Below are 22,132 nucleotides of genomic sequence, written 5' to 3' on the forward strand. Positions count from 1 at the left end.
TGTTCTAGTGACCTGTTCTACGGTACTTTCATTCTATCCAATTTTTAGAAAAGATTTGGAAGGCAGAGAGACACACAGACAGATATCTCATTCACTGGTTTATCTTTCAAACGCCTGCAACAGTTGAGGCTGGGCCAGTCTAAAGTGAGGAACCTAGACCTCAATTTGGGTCTCCCACATGGGCAGCAAGGAGCCAACTACTTGAGAGATTGTTGCTGCTCCCCCAGGGTGTGCATCCGCAGGAAGCTGGATCAGAAGCAGAGATGGGTGACAAACCTACGCACTCAGTAAGGTATGCAGGCGTCCCAAGTGGCATCATTTTTTTCTGACAGGCAGAGTGGACAGTGAGAGAGAGACAGAAAGAAAGGTCTTCCTTTGCTGTTGGTTCACCCTTCAATGGCCGCCGCGCCGTGCTGATCCAAAGCCAGAGCCAGGTGCTCCTCCTGGTCTCCCATGCAGGTGCAGGGCCCACGGACTTGGGCCATCCTCCACTGCATTCCCGGGCCATAGCAGAGAGCTGGCCTGGAAGAGGGACAACCGGGACAGAATCCGGTGTCCTGACCGGGACTAGAACCCGGTGTGGCGGCACCGCAGGTGGAGGATTAGCCTAGTGAGCCACGGCGCCGGCCCCCAAGGGACATCTTAACCACTACTTTCTGTATGTCATTTCCTGCTAAAAGTCTGTTAAAAGGTTGCACAAAGACCCTGAGAATGGCCTCAAAAAATGCTCACTGTGGAAAGTAACAGCAATGTTGACAGCCTCTGTATCTCTAAGCAGCTTCCCACATACTTCAAGATATACATATTCTGATTTATTCTCTTATTGTCTTGGCCAATCCCTCAGAAGCTAGGGTAAACAAGTTTACAAAACCCAACAATGCTTCAGTAGGCTTTCCGTGAGGATTAGAGATGACACGTGTAAGGGTAGTGCCAGATGTGTAATAACCACTTGCTCTATAAGGGGCAGCTACCCTCCTCCTTGCTGTGAGATCCCTGGGCCACCAGGCTGCTCCCTGGAGAAGGGGCAAAACAGCAGGAATCACTCCTGAATGCCAAGGCCAGGGCAGCCTTTGCTATCATGTTGCTTCCCTAATTCTCAGACAACTGTTAGTTTTATTTAAGATTGTAAAAGACTGATTTCAGCAGCCACAAGCCATCTTGAAGGTGCTAGTTTGTTACTAATATTTATTTTTAGACACTTTTAATTTTGAAATCACTGGTAGCTTCACAGGAAGTTACAAAGAAATGTATAGGAGGGCCACACACCTTCCACCTGGCCAGTCCCTATGTTAGCCTCCTGTATAACTGCAGTACAACAGCCAAGCCCAGGAGAACAGCACTGGTACAATGCAGACCTCATTGGAATGCCAGTCACGCCCCACTAATGGGTGTCATCCCCATCCTGGCTGCATTACAACATGGCAGAGAAGCAGAAGGGGGAGTGGGCATGAGAGCCAGCGAGCTCACAAGGCAAGAGAGGAGGCAAGAGAGGACCAAGAACTCACGCTCTAACAACCCAATCTCCCGGGAACTGATCCAGTCCCATGAGACCCTCACTTTTTCTAAAAAAAAAAAAAAAAGATATTTACTTATTTGAAAGGAGGCAGAGTTACAGAGAGGCAGTGAGAGAGACATCTTCCATCTGCTGGTTCACTCCCCAAATGGCCGCAATGGCCAGAGCTGGACCTATCCAAAGCCAGGAGCCAGGAGCTTCTCTCGGGTTTCCCATGCAGGAGGAGGGGCCCAAGTACTTGGGTCATCTTCCATTGCTTTCCCAGGCATATTAGCAGGGAGCTGGATAGGAAGTGGAGCAGCCAGGATTCGAACCCATATGGGATGCCGGCACTGCAGGCTTTACCTGCTACTCAACAGTGCCGGCCCCAAGACCCTCACCTCTTAAAGTTTCCATCGCCTCAACATTTACACAGTAGGGATTAAACTTCCAGCACATGAACTTTCGGGAGCTGAGCCACCCAAACCCTAGCTCAGCTGTATCCCACGAGTTGTCTCCTGGAAGCACCAGCACAATTAGGACACCTAACTGTACCAGACGGCGCCATCGCAAGGTCGTCCTGTGGTCTCCCTCATGCCACGCCCCGCTCCCCTCCCTGCCCACCGGCAACCCACACCTAGCTCTCCAGCTCTATCAGCTCATGAACACGACAAACGGGGTCACACACTGTGCATCCTTTAGACACCGGCTTTCTTCATTCGGCATGGTTCCCTGATAGTCCTATTTTTAAAGAGAAAGGCTTCACAATCTTTTAAATATTCCAGGAGTTCAGTGCCTCAAGAAGCCCCGAACATAAATGCTGGTGCCGAGAGCTAAGGATTCTGAGATGAGAAAAGACTGACCTCGGGGCAGCGGGTTCCAGAACCAACCTCCTTTTATGCCTTGTGACACCAGAAAGTCACGCGGATGAGCTAACCACCGTGCCTTCCTTTGCCGAGTTCAGTTCATTGCTGGCTGCTAGTACCCTCTAAGGAGGACTGAGGCTAGTCCAGAGACTTTATACAGAACTCACGTCCACTTGTGAGCCTGAAGTTACAGCTCCTCTTGCCCAAGACCCAGACGCTGGTACTCATAAAACTCAGATATGTTAGCATACATTGAAGACTTCACAAAGCAAGAACCCCGTCATCCAACTTAAAGAGCTTGAGGCTCCCAGCAGAGGCCTTCGTGGGCCGGATAAACCAGCACGAGTTTCAGGTAAACGCTTTGCCTACTTTAACCCTAACATCCATGAAGCAGGAGACTGCGCATGCCTGTGGCGTTATGGGACATCCAGCACGAGCGACCCTGGCCAGAGCGACTTCCACGAGCTCCTTGTGGCCGCTGCCCGGGCAGCGGGGACTCTGCTTACTTACTGAACCACGCTCTGCCTCAGGCCATTCCGCAACTGGTTCTTGTTCATTGTAGGATTCCACTCTTGCTTATCCAGATGCGTGGACACGAAGTTATCCACTTTCTGCCTCAGGTTTTGGTAGGCTGGCTACAATGTGAAGAAGAGGGGGTGAGGTCAGAAGGTACAGGGACCAGGGTTCTGGAACTCAGTCACGGGGAGCGCTGCCTCTCATAGAATCGGTCATTTCCAAGTGTAAACGCTCCCACTGTGACAATGAAGATCACCCCTCGGCACCGCAGCCGCGAGCCGAGCTCACGGCTAACACATGGACCTCCCTGACGGCGGGTGGGCCCGATGTGTGCCTAAGTATACACAGGTTTCAGTTATTTTCAGGGGGTACCAAAACAAACTTACCTTTTGGCTTCATTTTTCCATGACCTTTCAGAAGTACCCTCACAGTATCCCCTTTACTTTTCAAGTAACTCTACGACGGAAGGCACGGGGTAGCTCCTGCTACCCACCAGAGTGAGATTAGAATTCTAGGCTGAGAAATTAAGTAACTTGCTGAAGTCCAAGCACGTGGGCCACCGTGAAAGACTGTGGTGAAGCAACATGTAAGCTCCAAAGAGCTCAGGAGGTCCTGGCCGGTCTCAAGTGTTCTAGATCCATGCAGGATAAGGAGACCAAGATTAGAAACTGACCGGGTAAACACAAGGAATGCACACACTGAGCTCCAGGGCCCCCTGGCACTATTCCTTGCTCCTCCCCAGAACAGCTGTCGGAGGTGGCCTGCCACATAGCATGCCCCTCCTCGCTCCCCGCACCGCCGCCATGCTGGTTTAAGACGTGACCTACTCTGGCCAGCTGTGTTATCTGGCTTGGCTCTTGTGCACCAGTGACCCTCAAGCAGAGGGTGCTGGCAGGAGGTCCTGTCCCTATGGGCTGGAGGCCCAGGATGGGCACATGTGCACAGCAGGCCTAACCCCACCGACAGCCTGGACCCAGGCCCGGGGAACCTAGAGCAGGCAGCTGGGCCCCCCAGCTGAAGCCCATCTAGATGAGCTGAACTTTGGCTGACCCGCCGCCCTGTCAGCGTGAGAGCAAATGCTTGCTGTTAAGAGCCTGTCTGCATTACTGTGGCAGAGTTTGCTAATGGGAACATGAGACCGACAAAGGAACCAGCAGGCCTTGACTCTGAGTGGACTCTTCCGAAAGGCCGAGAGAGTGCGCACTCGCTCTTTCTCTCTCTCTCCACTACATCTGGAGAGAGGAAGGCAAGAAGATGGGTGAGGCCGGCGCCGCGGCTCACTAGGCTAATCCTCCGCCTAGCGGCGCCGGCACACCGGGTTCTAGTCCCGGTCGGGGCGCCAGATTCTGTCCCGGTTGCCCCTCTTCCAGGCCAGCCCTCTGCTGTGGCCCGGGAGTGCAGTGGAGGATGGCCCAGGTGCTTGGGCCCTGCACCCCATGGGAGACCAGGATAAGCACCTGGCTCCTGGCTCCTGCCATCGGATCAGTGCGGTGCGCCGGCCGCGGCGGCCATTGGAGGGTGAACCAACGGCAAAGGAAGACCTTTCTCTCTGTCTCTCTCTCTCTCTCACTGTCCACTCTACCTGTCAAAAAAAAAAAAAAAAAAAAAGAAGATGGGTGAAGAGTAAAGTTCAGATTTCCACCTACTATCTGCCTGGCAACTCTTTTTCCTGCTGTGTTCTCCATCTCACAAGGTTGGGCAGCAGGTGCCATGTTCTCCTGGCCACAGGGGTGGACGCCGGAGCCAAGCTAACACAAGGCAGACCTGCCCTGAGGTGTTTTTGAATCAGCGCTGAGGGTCCCTTTCTAGAAGTAAAAGCCGTAAAAGGCAGCCATGAGGCAGTGGCGAGCAGACGGACGACTCCACCCTGCAGTCAAAGAGGCGCAGAGAACAGGCCTGAGACTCAGCCGGCGGCAGCCAGCGGCAGTGCCAACGCAGCCCTTAACCACAGCAGCCCCATCATGCACTCCTCCCTGGGGCTTCAGGAGACATCAGAAACGGCCCTTTGCTGAGGAGTTAGCACTAGACTCATCCTGGTACCACACCTTCTACTTCTAAAAATAACTCAATGGGTTTGAACCGAATTATTTGCTGAGAAAGGGCAAAGGGCAGTGAACATCACCACTGGACAATACAGAATAATCCCGTCTGTTCCAGAAGTCCAAGGAACTACTTTACTGTCCTGTGTATCCTTCCCTCTACTCAATCAACTTGCTTTGGACGCACTGCAAAGCAAATAAGCGACCTGTTCTCTCTTCTTTCCCCTGAGGACTCTAGAATTGGCCTAATGAGTTCCCAGGTGATGCCGACGCTGCCGATCCAAGGAACACACGTTAAGAACCACTGGCCTGACGCTGGCCAAGGTCTCAGCTAAGCTCGGCCTGCAAACAGACTATCTTCACAAGGAAAAGCATTAGCAAAAGGTAACTAGGGTAACTAGCTAGGGTAACTAGCTAGGGTAACTAGCAAAAGCAACAGCTTGGGGGGGGGGGGCAAGCTGAAGGCTCCGAGAACCGGATTCCCCAGGCTCTACCATCACCGGCACACACTCCGCCCCTCAGAACCTCATGGATCAGAACATGAGTGGAGAACAGAGGAGAACTCAGGAGTCCAGAGACAGGTGGACGCTCTGTTAGTGTATGAGACCCTTAGACATCGTGTTGCACTGCTCCCACTCCTGTTGGGGGTTTTTGCCTGGGAGGAGGCCAACAGGACCCTGACTAGATACTGGCCTGCTGGCTCAGGGTCTGCTTTCCCGCAGGGACTCACCTGTCCCGCATCCTCAGAGCCTAATGCACTAGAGGACAATACTCGTCAGGTCTTTCCCTATCTTTAAACATCCATTAAGCTCACAATGTTGCTGTGAGGTAGGCAAGCTCAGAGGAGAAATTGTGCTTTCCAGAAGCCCGGGCCACAGCAGAGAGCTGGCCTGGAGGAGGGGCAACCGGGACAGAATCCGGCGCCCCGACCGGGACTAGAACCCCGGGGTGCCGGCGCCGCAAGGCGGAGGATTAGCCTAGTGAGCCGCGGCGGCGCCAGCGGGAGAAACTGAAAAGGGAGACGACGAACACTCCTTCAAGGACTGTACGACACCACAATACTTCACTGAATCCACGTAGAAGTGTGGTGGCATCTTCCTGGGCGACCAGCCGCTGGCACTAGGATCTACAACAGGCACCCATCTTTAACTTCATTCCATGATGTAGCAGCAGATAAGGGTGCTGTTTCCATTAACAGCGAACCTTAATTCACCTGCGCACTAAAGCCTACACGTCACTGAGCTGGCGACAAGGGCCATGACAGCGCACTCAAGCCCCCTGAGCAGAGACTGGGGAGGCAGCCTAAGTATTCTGGCACAGCTTCCTGGCTTTGGTTTGTTCTTGAGGGGCCTAAAGCTGCTCCGTCTTGGGGAAACCAGGGTGTAGGTTCCAAAGTCTGTACTGAACCCCCAGGTTCAGAGAAGCGACTGCTCTAAAACAAATCACGGCTGGCAAGCGCCCTGCTGCGAGCCGACCCCACGTGTGCAGCACAGAGAGACCTCTGCACTGCCCCAAGTGGCGCGGCAGCTCACTGCTGAGATTTTTAAAGCTCTCTTTTGTTTTGCTCTTGCTTCTGGACAATCCAAGCTGCAACCTCCACGGCCTCACGCCCAGCCCCCACTCCCCGCGGCCCGGGCGGCTTCAGCTACCTTGGTGTCCACGTCGGCCAGGCAGTCCCGGCGGAAGCTGTCAAACAGACCTCGGCTCTTGAGCTGCTCCACAATGAGGGCGATGAGCTGCGGGTCCCCGGGAGGCAACGAGGCCGGGTTGATGGGGCCGCCGCTCCCGCCGGCCCCCGACGCACCCGTCGCGGCCCCGGTAGAGGCCTGGCCTGCTCCGCCGCCGCCCACCGCGCCCGTTCCCCCGCCGCCGCCGCTGTCCGCCATGCCTGCGCCCAAGGCCCGCGGAGGATGCCAAACACGCGACAGAGGGCGTGAAGTGAGTGGAGTTGGAGGCAGACGCGGAGGAGGGCGGCGCCAAGGAGGCAGCGGCGGAGGTGGTAATAGCGGTGGCTGTGGCGGTGGCGGTGGCGGCGGCGGTGGCGGCGGCGGCGGTGGCAAGGGCAACGGCAGAGCAGGCAGGTTCCGAAGCTGCGGAGACGGAGGTGGAGGCTGCAGAAACCGCCCGCGGCGGTCCCGGCGCGCTCCCGATGGCGTCACCCTTTCCCTTTGCATTGTGGGGCAGGTGGTTTTCTGCAGCCATCCCCGCCATTCTTATAGGCAGAAAGTTTGTCGAGGAGAACTACAACTCCCGGCAGGCTCCTGGCTGCAGTCGCGAGTTCGCGGGGCCATGTGGGAATTGTAGGCTCAGGTCGTCAGCATTGCGGCCACCTGACTGGCCTTCCCCGCCCGGTCTTGGCAGCCTTCCAGCTAAATCAGAGCTTATCAACAGTGCCTGATTATAGGAATCAGCTGTAGAGCTGATTAAAAGTGTGGGTTACAGGTTTATCCCTTAAAGGCTTTGATTCAGCACTTCTGGGTCGGGGCTTTGGAATCACGCGCTGCTACGTCCGCCTTGAACAGTGTGAAGGGGGGGGCGGAGAACAGCTGGTTAGTCCTAATAACAATATTTTTAAAAATGTAGGGTGTTTTTTTTCCCTTTCTGATTTCAATTTCGGTGCTCGCCGGTTTTAGAAAGTAGTAAAATAACAGAAATGTAAAGAAAAAAGCCTCCCTTCATTTTCTTACATATGTGTGAATTTCCTCACAAATATTAAATATTGTCGATAACCATAGCCGACTCGGCCATCAAATAACAGGCCCTCCTATTTCTGCCTTTTTTTTTTACAGCTGCAGAAACAAAAGGAGGCACAGGACTGCTCGTTACCCAGCCAGTGCAAGAGCAGGATTTCAATCCAGGTTTCCCGAATCCAAGTCCTGTGTATTTCACCTAAGGTATACCGCATCCTGAGAGGTAGCGGGCATTGCGCCATAGCTAAGGCTTTGTGTATTGATTTTTTTAATCAGCCACGGTTCACTATGGGAAGCTGCCACCACTCTCCTCCCTTCCCTTTAGCCTTGTGCCCATTATTAACTCCAATCCTGCTCCCTGCTCCTGCAATTACACCTGCTATTGTTATTTGTCATCTGACCTAAGCAATGGAGGGGAGGCACATCCTAAATTCTGCAGTATTTCTGGCTCCTGCGAAGACATAGCCCAAGCGAGAGAGCCAAGATCCCCACTCCAACACTTACTACCCAAGAACGTGGAACATGACCCTCCACATAGATGTTCTGGTGTTGGGTCATGCCGCTGCTTTTGTGACGCAGTGACACTTAATGGTTGAGTTAAGGCCAGTTTCTCTCTATGGCTGCCCGGCTTTGAAATGACCCAAGGTCTTTGTTAGCCGTCTGCACCCTGACCATTCATCTCTAGCCCAGGAGAAACCCGGTTCAGGCTGCCTTGCCCCACACTCATTCTCCTCCAAACTTCTCCAACATGACCAGCTGCTTGTCGTTTCTGACATGCTACGCTTTACCCTGTCCTACAAGGAAGCTTTCTTGACCCCAGACCTAATCAGATCTTGCTCCCTGATTTATGTCCTCAGAGCCTGAGGCATTTTTGCAGTTATTCTGACTGAGAGGGAATAAGCTATAGTCTGGCCGCGTGTCTCTTCTGCCAGAGTGGGAGCTTTAGACGAGGGGCCGTGCCTTGTTCATTGCTGGTCTTCAGCTCAAAGCTTAATTCCTTGCTCCTCTGGAACTCATCTAAGTGGGGTGGGTGGGGTGGGGTTGGGGGATGGGGGTCCGAGGTAATTTATACTAAGGCAGGCTTTTGACTTAACCAAACCCTGGAACAGAGGTCCTCCACTACATCCAAAACACCCATGCAGAGACATGTAATACACAGCAATGGTCATCAGGGGGCGCCATTGCTGTATTAATAGCGCGGGGCAGTTGGACTTGTCTGGGCAGAATCTTGTTTTGACTTAGGCGTAGGTAGCAATCTCATTTGGAGGCATCCTTTAACAAATCGTTGTTGCTTCGCAATGTTCAAACTTGCCAGTAACAAGTTGCCCAAGCCCAGTGAGTTACACGTGAAAAGGCAGAGCCTTCACAAGCCCAAATCCAAACCTTGAAGGGGAAACGGCAGAAACTGGGGGGGAAAAAAAGAGAGAAATGAGATCCATAGGTTGCCAAGGGAGATATGAAAAAGTAGTCAAATGCATGGGCTTTTTGCGTGTGCTGCCGCTGGATGGAGCGCCAGGTTCTTTGCTTGTGGTTGGTGTGACCGGGAACTGCATCCAGGGTGGGGAGGAGGATTCCCATTTAGCAGAACTCCAGGTCCCTAGTACACTTGATTAACATTATCTTGTGAATTTCCCTTTGTGTTTGGAGGCTGATTAACCTCCATCGCCCCCACTGGCCCCTAAACTCCAGAAGGCAGGGCTGCTCTGTTGCACTCAGCACTGCATTCCTAGCACTCGGAACAGTGCCTGCTGGGGCCAATGTGGTGTGCAGCGGGTTAAGCTCCTCTTGTGATGCCAACATCCCATATCCTAGTGGCGGTTGGAGTCCTGCTGCTCTGCTTTTGACCCATCTCCCTGCTGATGTGTCTGGGAAGGCAGCAAAGGTGGCCCAAGTACTTGGGCCCCTGCCATCCATGTGGGAGACCCGGATGGAACTCTAGGTTCCTGGTGTCGACCTGGCCCACCCCGACCATGGGGCCATTTGGGGAGTGAACCAGCAGGTGGAAGATTCTCTCTTTCTCTTTAAAGATTTCTTTATTTATTTAAAAGGCAGAGTTACAGAGAGGCAAAGAGAGAGAAACTCTTCCATCCACTGGTTCACTCCCCAAATGACTGCAACGGCCGGAGCTGCGCCGATCTAAAGCCAGGATCCAGGAGCAACTTCCAGGTCTCCCACATGAGCACAGGGGCCCAACAATGTAGGTCATCTTCCACTGCTTTCTCAGTCCATAGCAGAGAGCTGGTCAGAAGTGAAGCAGCCGGGACTCAAACCGACGCGCGTATAGCGGTTCTACCTTCTAAGCCACAGCACCAGCCCCTCTCCCTTTCTCCCCCTCTCCCTCTCTCCTTCTCCCTTTCTCTTTCTCCTTCCCTGCCACTCTGCCTTTCAAATAAATAAAATAAATCTGAAAAAAGAAAAAAGAACAGTACCTGGTATACACAGACTCTCTGTAAATATCTGATGGCCAAATTAAAAATATGAGTGAGCGAGTGGGAAACTTACTGTTGGAGGTGTGGGACAAGGCACTTGGAAACTTGTATTACTGCCCTGCACAGTTAATACTCAAAGAGGTCAAGAACAATCCAGCGATTTGTCTGTAATACACGACTGAGCTGGACCCCCAGCCTGGGACCAGAAGCAAGAGCAGAGGTGAGAAGTACAGGGGTTGCCCTGGAAACCTTCTATTCTAGGATCTTGGTCTGTAAGTAAGAACATTCCAGAACTCTACGACCACACAGGGCTGCATTTAGACCCTTCGCCCTCTTGGTGTGGACCAGCCATTGGCCCTTGTTCATGTTCACGGAGTGGCCCTTTCTCTTCTTGCCTCCATGGACTCACTGTCCGGAGCCTTGTGGATTGAGAGGCTGACAGCTGTTCACTGTGTCCAGAGTTCCTTGAGACTGCCTGTCTCTGACATACTGACGACATCCGCACCATCTCTTGGCTGTTTCTTTGGCTCGTGTGTTTCTGATTTCCAGTGTCTCTAATAAAAGATCGGGTCCCGTACACATTAAGAACCCAGGGCATGAATAAGTTGGAGAGTTCAGTGCTAATCCACACTGTGACGTCTCCCACCAAAAATGAGCCTCAGACAAGATTTCAGGCTCATTTTTTTTTAACACATTATCACTTCAAATTATTATTGCTAAAGGGTATCACTGATACCTCCTTTTTGGACTGCATCTCTTGTCTGTAAAAAAAAAAAAAAAGTTGGGACAGGGTGACTGGAGGGGTAGTCAGTGGGAGATACCAACATTTAATGACCAAACTGCAGTAGGAATTCGGCCTAGGATGAAGATGCCAGTTAAGACACCAGCATTCCATGTTGGAGTGCCTGGGGTTGATTCCAGCTTTCTGCAATGCAGACCCTGGGAGGTAGCGGTGATAGGAGGCCTGGATGGAGTTTCCACTCCTAGATGTTGACCTGGCCCAGGCCTAACTCTTGTGGATATTTGGGGAGTGAACATGTAGATGGGAGTGCTCTTTCTCTCTCTCCCCCTGCCTCTCTGCCTCTGAAATAAATAAATAAATAGCCTAACAGTTTATATATAACACAACACTTTGTATGGTGTGATTGATTGTGCCACGTCTCAGATACTACAAGAATTAATATCGACTATGTACATTTATTCTCCAGTGTGCTGTGTGCCCTGTGGTGTGTAATGATGGGACAAAGTTTGAAATTGGGGACAAATGTTTTGCTGTTGTTGTTGTTCCTGCCCATGTTTCTCTACACCTGTGCATATTTAGTCTTATTTGGGCAGAATATTTAAATTCGAGGGCTGTGCACCAGAGGCCATGATGCATGGCTCCTCTTGCCATGTCCCTCTCATTACCTCTCGTCATTTTGGGCCAGGGGAATACAGAGAGGCCTGGGACTGGGTGTCTGGGTGCAGCCTGGATGTGGTTGGGTGTGGCTTAGGTGTCATTTTAAAAACAGATTTATTTGTATTTACTTGAAAGATGGAGTTACAGAGAGAGAGAGGGAGAGACACAGAGAGATTGAGAGAGAGAAAGAGAGAGAGAGAGAAATCTTCCATCCTCTGGTTGTCTGCCCAAATGGTTGTATATCAATAGCTAATAGCCAGGAACTCCATCTGCATCTCCCACATGGGTGCAGGGGCCCAAGCACTTGAGTCATCTGCTGCTGCTTTCCCAGGCACATCAGCTGGATTGCCAATGGGACAGCTGGGACTTGAACTGGTGCTCCTATGGGATGCCGGCGTCACAGGTGGTGGCTTAACCTGCTGCGCCACAACACTGGACTCTCAGTGCCATCTTTTTGGCAGCCAGGTCAAGCAGAGGTATCCTGTGGCATTTCTGAGGGCAGCACTGAGCCCAGTGTGTGCTGAGTCTTTGTGGAAATGCAGCTGAAATCCTTGAGATCCCGGAGGTGGCGAGGGAGACCAGCAGGTGGTGCCAGCCAGGGGGAGAGAGGCGGTGTTGTCCCTGCAGGGACCACACACCCAATCCAGGTTAAGCCTCCTTCCCTCAGCACCTCTGTTTGTGTGCAAGGCACACAGGTGTCATTTTTATTTTACAGATGCGCAGACAGGTCCAGAGTGGGAGAGATCCCTGGTTCAGTGTCAGAGCTGGAATTCAAGTCAGGCCTGCCTGATGCTTCATGCCTGGGCTCCTCCTCCTATAACTTATGGCCTCAGAGGGCAGGCCTGAGGTAGGATTCAGGCCCTGCCACACACATGGCAAACTGCAAATGGCACTTTCGGTCTTGTTCTCAGGGGCCTTCCTGCGTCTTTGTCTCATTGTGAGCGTCCCAGACTCCGCGTGATCCATGTTCTCCCAACTGGGCTGAAAGGGTGGCTCCAGGACCCTCAAGCCCCTTCTCTGCTCCTGTACCCTCCTCTTCATTGCATTGCCTGAGGGGCCTGGCCCTGGAAGGCTGCAAGGCAGGCTGGGAAGTGTAGTCTTTGAGCTTTTTGGTAGAGCCTCCAGTTAAAACTGGGGTTCATATTATTAAGGAAGAAGTGGCAGATGTCCATTGGAAGGAGACTAGTGGTCAGTGTTGTATCTAGGACACTTGTTTTATCTTATATCCTGTGTCTGGATGGAGCACTAATGGAAGCTTAGGCATTTAGTCTGTTGGTCACTGGGCAAGATGGCACCCATAGTGGCATTCACTCATTTAGAAGTGTCAACGTTAAACCTTTAGGAGGGCTGTGAGGCCAGGCAGGCCCTGGGGTGTGAGACCCCTCAAAGGGTCAGCAAACCACTGCTCAGGGCACCTTGCTCCTCTGCATCTTCCCTGGTGTCTCAGTGCATTTTCTGATGCTTTAACCAAATACTGGAGACTGAGTAACTTAGAAAAAAGGAGAGATTTCTTTGGCTCACAGTTCTGGTGGCTGGGAAGTCCAAGAGCAGAGCAGCGGCATCTGGTAAGGGCCTCCTGCTGCGTGGTCACGGGGTGGAGGCCATCGCGTGGCAGCATGGAGCAGGTGCACTGGGCTCTTTTCTTTGCCATCCTGAGGGCCTCCTCCTCATGGCCTATTCTAGCCCTAATGACTCCTCCCTCCAAAAGCCCCACCTCTAAATACCCTGAACATAGGAATTTGGGGATTCGATTTCTAACACAGGAACTTTGGGAAAAGGCATTCAAACCATATCACCTGGGACTCTGGCCAGTCACCTGCGGCTGAAACGGAGACTTGTGGACACTTCGAAACTCAATCCCTGCTCCCCATCAGGCAGGTGCCTATGAAGGGTTTACTCTGAGAAAGCCCGGGGCTGCAGAGAGATGCTCGTCTTTCTCAGGAGATGGTGTAGTGTCTAAGGAGCCTTGGAGGAAGAACTCAGCTGCCTGTCTGAGCCCCCAGAGACCTGGCTTGGCTCCTGGCTTGGCTCCCGCCTCCTCCAGTGCTTCATTGGTGGGCTGAGCATTGGATGGCTGCTGCTGCACGTGCATGTCTTCCATGACCACGCCCCCAAAGAGGGTTTTCCTTCAGCCCCTTAGTGCTGCTAAAGGAATGCACAGGGCCCAGTGGCTCAACCAGGAAGGAAACTCAGCTCTGCTGTCTCCATCCAAATGTCTTATTCTTCTGCTGTCTCAGCAGGTGGGCTTTGATTGGCAGCTCCTGTGAGATGGACTATGGTGGGCCTCATTAATACTACTTAGCAGACAGTCTCCGCTCCCTGCCTTTTCGACCCCAGGCAGGATTGCACTTGCTGGCCTCATGGCAGGGGCATAGGACTGGTTGTGGCCAGTGAGCCATATGTGGAATGACATGGCTTCCTTCTGGGGAAGGGCCTTGAATGGCTCCTCCACATCTCTCCTTCCCTCCGCCATGATGGCACTGGGCCGTGTGTGAGGCGGTGGACACTGTCAGTCTGAGGTCTGTGTTAACAAAGCCCTGGAGTAGAGCCCTCAGCTGGCCCTTGATGGATAAGAAACACAAATCAGAAATAAGTCTTAGGTGTGTTGAAGCCACCGTGATTGGGATCTGTTGCCATGGTGTTTACCTAGCCTAACTGGATTGATTCATGTTTGCTGTTGATTTCGTTGCCTGGCTGGCTTCTCATCACTCTGCCTGTGCTGAAGGAATTCCTCACCCCCCGAGTCTTGTTGGGAACCTATAGGCAGTGAAAATGCCAGGGATCGTCTTTGCAGCTCGGGTTCCAGGCCAAGGCCAGCAGAGATGGCTGTACAGAGGCCGTGCCAGCGCCTGTGTGTTTGCAGCAGCCGCCGCAGTGGCGTTGCTGGGCTGGGTCTCTAACCAGACTTTTCTCTGTGGTCCCCCTCTTTTCTGCCTCCTTCCAAAGCCTGGTTTTCCAGCCTTCCTGCCTATTGTGTGAGATACCCAGTACCTTTTAACATGTTCACTTCCAGTTTAATAACCCAGCATCCCTGTATGTTGTATGTAAGAGCCATGTTAGAGGTCAAGGTGAGGCTGCAAGGGAGGCCGGAGTGGAGGAGAAGGAAGTGGCCACATGTGCCTGACTTCCATCTTACGCTTGCTTCTCCGCGAGCAACGTTGCATGTCTTAGCCCAGTGTGAGACAACGGGTGCTGGACAGAGGGGTTCTGGGTAGACTTGCTCAGCCTGTGAGCCTGTAAACCCCCTTTCCTTATCTGTAAAATGAGGCATATAAGACTGCACTCTTTGGATGTGAGTAATACATTAGTGAAGGTCTTTGACGAAGTTCTGGGAATCCTAATACAAAACCCCAGCTCCATTATTATTGTAGCAGTCTCCCCTTATCCTTGGGGGATGAGTCTCCAGGCCCTTAGTGGGTGCCCAAAACCAGAGATACTGCCAAACCCTACATAGACTTTGTTTCGTTCTTAGCAAAGTTCTTGGCAACCCCCGGAATACTTTACTTATTAAGTTGAGAGTGTCTACATTTTCACTTAAAAGAAACATCTCATAGCTTTTCTTTGGCATAACTGAATTTTCAGCAGCACTACTCTTGTGCTTTGGGGTTGTCACATGCCGCCATGACAGTATGTGATAACTGAGCTGGCTCCAGAGTGACTAATGAGTGGGCAGCATATACGTCGAACCAAGGGAAGATTGACGTGCCAGAAGGGACAGAGCAGGACACTGCAACATTTCTTCATGGTTGTCAGAACAATGTGGAATTTATACATTGTGTATTTCTGGAATTTTAGATTTAATATTTTCAGATTACAGCTGACTACAGTAACTGATACTGGAAAGTGACACTGAATGAGGGAGACAGCTAAAAGATAAGTTCCTCTTGGTACAAAAATTTTTGAAATTCATGTATAATTTTTCATAGTACACATTTTCCATGAACTATTTGATGATCCCTCATATGCATGAATTTCAAGATGTTTTTGCCTCAAAATAAGCTTATCTTTTAACTCCATTTTCCACAAACTTTTTTTTTTTGTAATGTTTACTTATTTATTTGAAGGTCACAGTTAGAGAGAGAGAGGTCTTCCATCTGCTGGTTTACTCCCCAGATGGCTCCATGACCAGGGCTGGGCCAGACCAAAGCCAGGAGCCAGGAGCTTCTTCCAGGTCTCCCACGTGAGTGCAGGGGCCCAAGCACTTGGGCCATCTTCTACTGCTTTCCCAGGCACATTAGCAGGGAGCTGGATCAGAAGTGGAACAGCCAAGACACAAACCAGTGAACTTATGGAATGCTGGTGTCACAGGCACAGGTTTTACCTGCTATGCCACAAACCTGCTATGTAGTGGTGTTGACTTGTGAGTATATCCAACTGGAAAATCTTGGTTAGCATGACAGGATGAAATGGAAATTGTCAGGCTTATTTTCAGTTTTTTAATTTAAAAGCTTATTTATCTGAAAGGCAGAGAGGTGGGCAGAAAGAGCTTTCACCACATGGTTCACTTCCCAAGTGCCCACAGACAGCTGGGACTGGGCTGGTGCTGGAGCTAGGAGCTGGGGACACAATCCAGGTCTCCCCTGGGAGTGACAGAAGCCCCGTTACCTGAGCCACCACCATGGCCTCCAGTTAGCAGGAAGCTGGCGATGGGAGCTGGAGCCAGGGACTGAACCCAGGCCCTCTGACATGGGACACAGGCATCTTCGTGCCCAGGCTGAATGCGGTTTCCTGCCAGGCATCCCTGAGGTGCTTCCTACCGCTGTCCCATCACTCACCTTGTAGGTCACAGGTCAGTGCTCTCAGCTCAGACCCCTCGCAGGCTCTGCTGGAGGGACTAGAAGATTCCTGGTGAGCTCGACTAACGCAGAGATGTGCAGGTGGGAAAGGATGTTGGGCACTGTTTCAGCGAATTCTTTGCTCAGAGAAGGTGAGTCACCAACCTGCAGTCACACAGCAAGTCTGCAGCCAATCTTGGGCTTTGGGTGCAGATCTGTCCGTGTTGATACCAGGCTGTAATCTGCCGGCAGAGCTGTGCCGTAATCCAAGTTTGCAAGGGTGAACTGGAAATAGGACGACTCTCCCTCAGATGAACCAGCCCCATTTCATACCCACCTGTGACCAACAGGCCCTCACGCCTTCCTTGAGAAAGACGCTCGGAGGCCCCGTCTCCTTTCCTTTCTCAGCCCTCTAAAGCACTTCATTGAGGAAGGGCGAAAAATCGCTGAATCGACCTTTTTAAATGAACACGGATCCGAACCAAAGAAATTTGGAAGAAGAGAACTTTCTCATCCCAGTGGCTGCCAACGCCCCACCCCCAGCTGAAGGGCTCCCTTGTTCTCGCCTGCGCCGGCCCGGATTCACGGCTGTTCCCTGAATCCTTGGCAATTTTCTCTGCACTGTCCTGACAACCCTCGGCCATGAAATTAAAAAGCTAGTTACCGAATCTTGTTCCTAATGGCTTTGTCCTTGCCAGCAATTCGACAGAGAGCTGGGGAAGAGGGAGCCTGTGCTGGGCCTGCATTGGGCTGAGATGCCACCGGAATGACAATGGCAGCCACAGTGGGAGGAGGGGGAGGATGTGCACTTTGCCAGGAATGAATGAATGAGAGACATAAAGAGAGAAAGAGCAGACTTTGGGCTTCAAATTGAAAAATTCCAAAGCTTCAGCAGAAGCTCTGGGGGCCTTGACTCCCAGACCAGCTACCAAGTGCTGAGCGGGCACATTTCTCCCTGCCAGTGCCCTCTGGCCCTCTGCCCGGGGCCCCAAGGCCTGACGGTTGCAAAGTCAGAACGTGGGGAGAAAACGGCTCCGCACTGGGGCAGTCCTCGGGAGGCCAGGAGGCCGGGAAGCTGGGCAGCTTGCTGTCTGGCCATGCTCTCCTACGTCTCCCCTGAATGCCAACACTGGGGCTAGCTCCACACATCACCCCCTCTCCCGAGGAATTTTAAGAAACCCTCAAAGCCTGGAGGAATTTTAATGATCCTTCATTAAGAAAGAACTTCCTAGGAGACCATTATGTGGGGACTCCCTGGGACACGGGTGTCCCAGAGCTACAGGATGGAGCAGCCTGGCCTTGTTGCTGTCTGTGGCTCAGCCCTTGGCTTTGGGGCCCACAGAGAGCAAGGGGCCCGTGGATACTTTTTGGATAAAAGATTAGGAGCTGCTGCATTCAGGGAGTTCTTTTTTCTGGCCTCAGGCCTATCTAGGCGCAGACTTACAGGTTGAATCGTGATGTGCAGGAGAGCAGGAGAGAGGTGTGGGGTCACCCAGAACAAGGTGGGAGTCTCAGCCCTGTGATTCCTAGCTGGGAGGCCTTGAGCAAGTTGCTTAACCTCCCCAGGTGTGCCTCCTTACCTGTGAAATGGGAATCACCTTGGTGACTGCTCAGAGGGTGGCTCATGAATTAAATAGTCTTTAAAAAAATAAAATCATTTGAGGGGCCAGCGTTCTGGCACGTTGGGTAAAGCTGCCGCCTGCAATTCCAGCATCCCATGTGGGTACTGGTTCGAGTCCCAGCTGCTCCACTTCTGATCCAGCTCTATGCTAGTGGCCTGGGAAAATCAGCAGAAGATGGCCCAGGTGCTTGTGCCCCTGCCATCCGTGTGGGAGACCCCAGTGAAGCTCCTGACTCCAGGCTTTGGCCTGGCCCAGTCAGAGCTGGCTGTTGTGGCCATCTGGGGAGTGAACCAATGGATGGAAGATCTCTCTCTCTCTCTCTCTCTCTCTCTCTCTGTGTGTTTCTCTCTATCCCTCCGCCCCATAACTTTGATTTGCAAAATAAATAAATCTTTAAAAAAAAGTCATTTGAGAGGCAAAGTTACAGGGCAGGGTGGGGGAGAGTAACTGACAGAGAGCTGCCATCTGCTGGTTTATGCCCTAAATGCCTGCAGTGGCCAGATCTAGCCAGGGTCTCCCATGTGTGTTTGAGGAACGCAATTACTTGAACCATCACTGCTGCCTCCCTGGGGTTGTGTTATCAGGAAGCTGGAATGGAGAGGGAACAGAACAGGGATTCAAATCCAGGGGCCCTGATGTGGGACATGAATGTCTTAACTCCTTAGACCAAATGGCCACCCCTAGACCAAGCCTTGGATATAATGTGCTTGTCATATGCCCATGCCCAGTGCCCCAGGCATCTTGGGGTTAGTCTTGTTGCTGAATGGGACTGTGCTGAACGGCCCCTTGGAAGCTGTGTTGGCCCTCACTATCTAACTGAACAAGCGCACTCACTTTTTGTTCATTCACACATTTATCCATTTAGCCTTCTGTGAGCTGCCCTGTGCTGGGAGTTAGAGCTACAAAAGTAGAAGGTGGCCCAGCTTGGTTCTTGGCACTTAAAAGCCAGGAGCAGACAAGGAAACAAACTCAAGATCAAGATCACTTGGGGTGCAGATAAGTTGGTGGTCAGAGAAGGCCTTTTCTGGGAGGTGGCCTTTGAGCTGGGACTACACAGCAAGGAGCCAGCCACACTCAGACCTTCGGGAAGAGGGTCCCACACGAAGAAGCAATATAGTACAAAGGCACAAGCCTGGCCAGACCAAGGGGCTGCCCAAAGGCCACGGTGGCCACAGGTGATGGAGCCGTGGGACATGGAGAGCAGATAAGGCCAGGCAGGAGGCCTTGCAGGAGGGTGGGTTGTGTTCTAAACATTCTGGGGAGCCCACAGACGTGTCATTTCAGGTGTTGGGAGCAGGGGAGTCAGCAGGTATGCCCCAAGGACTGGGGCTGGGCCTGGAGCCCAGAACAGGGGCTGGGTGTGGCTTGCTCTCAGCAGAGCCCCTGAGGCTGGCTCTGGCCCCGCCCTTGTCCTGTGGTGACTGTGAATGAAAGGCCAGGCCTTTCAGGAAGGTGATGGGCCTCTGCTCCACTCAGTGCTAGGCTGTTTGGCCCATCTTCTCAATGGTGCTTGTCTTAGGCCTCTTTCTGTTGCAAGAACTGAATACTAGACTGGGTTATTTGAAAGACAGACATCTATTTAGCTCATTCTGGAGGCTGCAGGTCCAAGAGCATGGTGCGGGCATCTGGTGGTGGCCTGGCTGCATCCTAGCCTAGAGGAGGGCACTGCATAGGCAGAAAGAGAATGTGTGCTGGCTCACCTCTCTCTGCTGCTTTTTTTTTTTTCCAAAAAATTAATTATTTGAAAGAATTACAAAGAGAGGGGGAGAGAGAGAGAGAGAGAGAGAGAGAGAGAGAGAGAGATCTTCCATTCCATTCCATTCCATTTGGCAGGAATAACCAGTTGGCAAAAGGCTGCCCACTTGGGTCAGGCACGATGGCGGGCGGGCACCGGGTCCCAGGGATGGGGGCCTTGATTACTGACTCTGACCTGGAGGCAAAGCCTGCTGCTTACCCCCCGGAATCCCCTTCTCGGCGACTGCCTGCACCGCATCTGCGAGAGATGGCCAGGTTGCAGAAGCTGGCCTCGTGTGTTTTGTTTTGCTTCAGGACTTGACCCTGTGGCTGCAATTCTGTCGCAATGAACCTGGCTGAGTTTTGCATGTCTCTGCGGTTCATTCTACAGACACAGAGGTGGAGATCTGTGTGGCAGAACAATCTCTTTTTAGGTTAGGAAATGCAGAATTCATGGTGGCGAGAAGAGGACTATTTCTGTCTCCAATCTGATTTTCTACCCATTTCAGTGTTCAGCTGTGCCATGTTCTAGAACAAAATCCTCTTCCCCTTGCTGTCTCCTCCCTCCCCTTCCTTCATCCCCTTCTCATCCTCCCATCTTCCTCCCTCCTCTCCACTACCCTTTCTCCTTTTCTTTCCTCTTCTCCTTTTTCATTTAAATCTTTTTTTAAAAATTTATTTGAGAGTCAAGGGCTGGGGGTGGGGGGAGATTCCCATTTGCTGGTTTATTCCTCAGATGCCTGCCAAAGCTGAGGATGGGTGGGCTAGAGCTCCAGGTTCACTCCAGGCCTCCCACGTGGGTGGCAGGAAGGAACCCAGTTCCTTGAGCCAGCACTGCTGCCTCCCAGGGCCTGAGTCGTCAGGAAGCTGGAAACGGGAGGCAGCGCTGGGACTGTGCCCCAAGTGTTAGATCCGGAGCAGAAGTCTCCACTGCTGGGGTAAGCACCCGCTCCCCTCTCCTCCTGTTTAAATCAGCCTACATTTATTTGGCTTTTCACATAGGATATAGTAGTGATCGGAGATTTAATGTTAAAGGAAAATCCACTAACCCTGGAGCTGCCAACCTAATTTATAGGAATTCCCATTGCCTCTCTTTTTCTCTCTACAGTGGGAAGAGTTCACCACCACGAGGATGTGTTTTCACTGGCCTCCTGGGATCCGAGAGGAACATAAAGATGTGGAGAAGACATCCCCCCTCTTAGCAACGTCCAGTCTAGGGGAACTTTCCCTAGGAGACCCTCGAGACAGACCGGCCCAGGACTGTACATAATTGAAGCGTGGCTCCCAGTGGCATCAGAGTTCAGGCTGAGTGTGGGTGGAGGGCCAGGTGGCCCTGCTGCTGACGGGAGAACACGCATGGGCCTAGAAACAAAGTCTCCCTCCCCCAGTCCCCTGTGCCCACATGGAAGGGACCAGCCTGTGTCCTGCTCATCCGCGCTTCATTGCAGCCCATGCTCCTTATGTCATTGGTATCAGAGTTGTCCTCTTCCCTTTGCTCTCACTGGCACCCCCTGCCCTCCCCACCTTGCTCACTGGTTGGGAAGATTCCCTCGAACTCCTGGCAGAATCCAGTGCCTTAGGCACAGCGGTGACGTCATGTTGGCCTGCATCTGGACTCTGCTGTGTGGCCCAGGCAGAAGTTCAGCCTGGTGGTTGGGATGCCCACATTTCCCACCTGGGTTCAAATCCTGGATCAGGCTCCTGACTCCAGCTTCCTGCCAAAGTAGAGCCCGAGTGGCAATGGTGATGGCTCAGCTAGTGGGTCCCTGCCACCTACATGGGAGACTGGGACTGAGTTCCTGGCTCCTGGTTTGGCTTGGGCTAACTCCAGTTGTGTAGGCATTTGGAGAGTGAACCATGGGATGGGAGATCTCTGTCTATCTGCTTCTTGAATAAAAAAATAGTAGGATGTGTGGGCCTGAGCGTCCAAGTCCTCCTGTAAACTGAAGACAATAATCCTCCCTCACAGGGCTGCTTTCAGGATTAAATAAACTATGCATGGATAAATGGCCCAGGGCAGGTATGAGGGGTTCTTGGCAAAGTTTGTGACAGATCAATGGTATGAAAAAAACTATGCATGGGTTTTGAAATTTTTTGCACCAAAATAAATGTATTTTTCATTCCATTTTCTATGAACTTTTTGAAGTGCCTCCCAAACACGAGGGCCAAAAATCCTGTCTGGGAAGGCAGAAGAGTGCCGGCACCCACACCGTGGCTCGGGGATCACACTGGGCTTGCTCCCTGATCTCCAGGGTTTCCCCGGAGGGTTGCATTCAACAGGAAGTGTTGACCCAGTGGTACTAGTGTTGTCGTCGTGGCAACCGTGGCTGAGTCAAGGCCACAGAAATCCTACCTCTCAGTGACTTCGGGCAAGAACCTTGTACTGACCGAGGAAGATGACAAAGCAAGTAGAAAATGATGACTCACCCCTGCCGAGTCTGCACGGGGTTCACCACCCTGCATAAAGGTATCTGCAGGCAGGAAACATGCTGGGTAATAGGACCCCAGAGCCCTGACAGGACTGATTTTTCTTGAGGCACCCTCTGGATCCCACACGCCACATCCTGTCC

General features: G+C 52.2%; 1 protein-coding gene and 1 long non-coding RNA gene across 4 annotated transcripts in view; one reads left to right on the forward strand and one right to left on the reverse strand.

Annotated features, from left to right (window-relative positions):
* BOD1 (biorientation of chromosomes in cell division 1) overlaps positions 1 to 7,114 on the reverse strand; it is a 58,139-nt gene extending 51,025 nt beyond the window's left edge. Inside the window, exons 1-2 of one of the 2 annotated variants that reach the window (XM_089336217.1) lie at positions 6,563 to 7,114; positions 2,869 to 2,993 (exon numbers count right to left, since the gene is read on the reverse strand). In XM_089336217.1, the coding sequence (XP_089192343.1) occupies positions 2,869 to 2,993; positions 6,563 to 7,087 (650 nt within the window). In that variant the 5' untranslated portion in view covers positions 7,088 to 7,114. The remainder of the gene's footprint in view (positions 1 to 2,868; positions 2,994 to 6,562) is intronic. The other variant, XM_002710387.6, reaches the window with a different exon arrangement.
* LOC127490555 (uncharacterized) lies at positions 4,487 to 21,687 on the forward strand. 2 transcript variants are annotated; one of them, XR_016236467.1, is made up of 3 exons: positions 4,487 to 5,297; positions 7,703 to 7,807; positions 20,671 to 21,687. It is a non-coding gene; the product is annotated as an uncharacterized LOC127490555 (long non-coding RNA). The 2 variants fall into 2 exon arrangements; XR_007918564.3 differs by lacking the exon at positions 4,487 to 5,297 and adding an exon at positions 7,197 to 7,462.
* The last annotated feature ends 445 nt before the right edge of the window (positions 21,688 to 22,132 follow it).

The sequence above is a fragment of the Oryctolagus cuniculus genome, chromosome 6, assembly GCF_051225735.1.
Source record: "Oryctolagus cuniculus isolate XC-2025 breed Fujian yellow rabbit chromosome 6, ASM5122573v1, whole genome shotgun sequence".
In the NCBI taxonomy this organism is placed as follows: Eukaryota; Metazoa; Chordata; class Mammalia; order Lagomorpha; family Leporidae; genus Oryctolagus; species Oryctolagus cuniculus.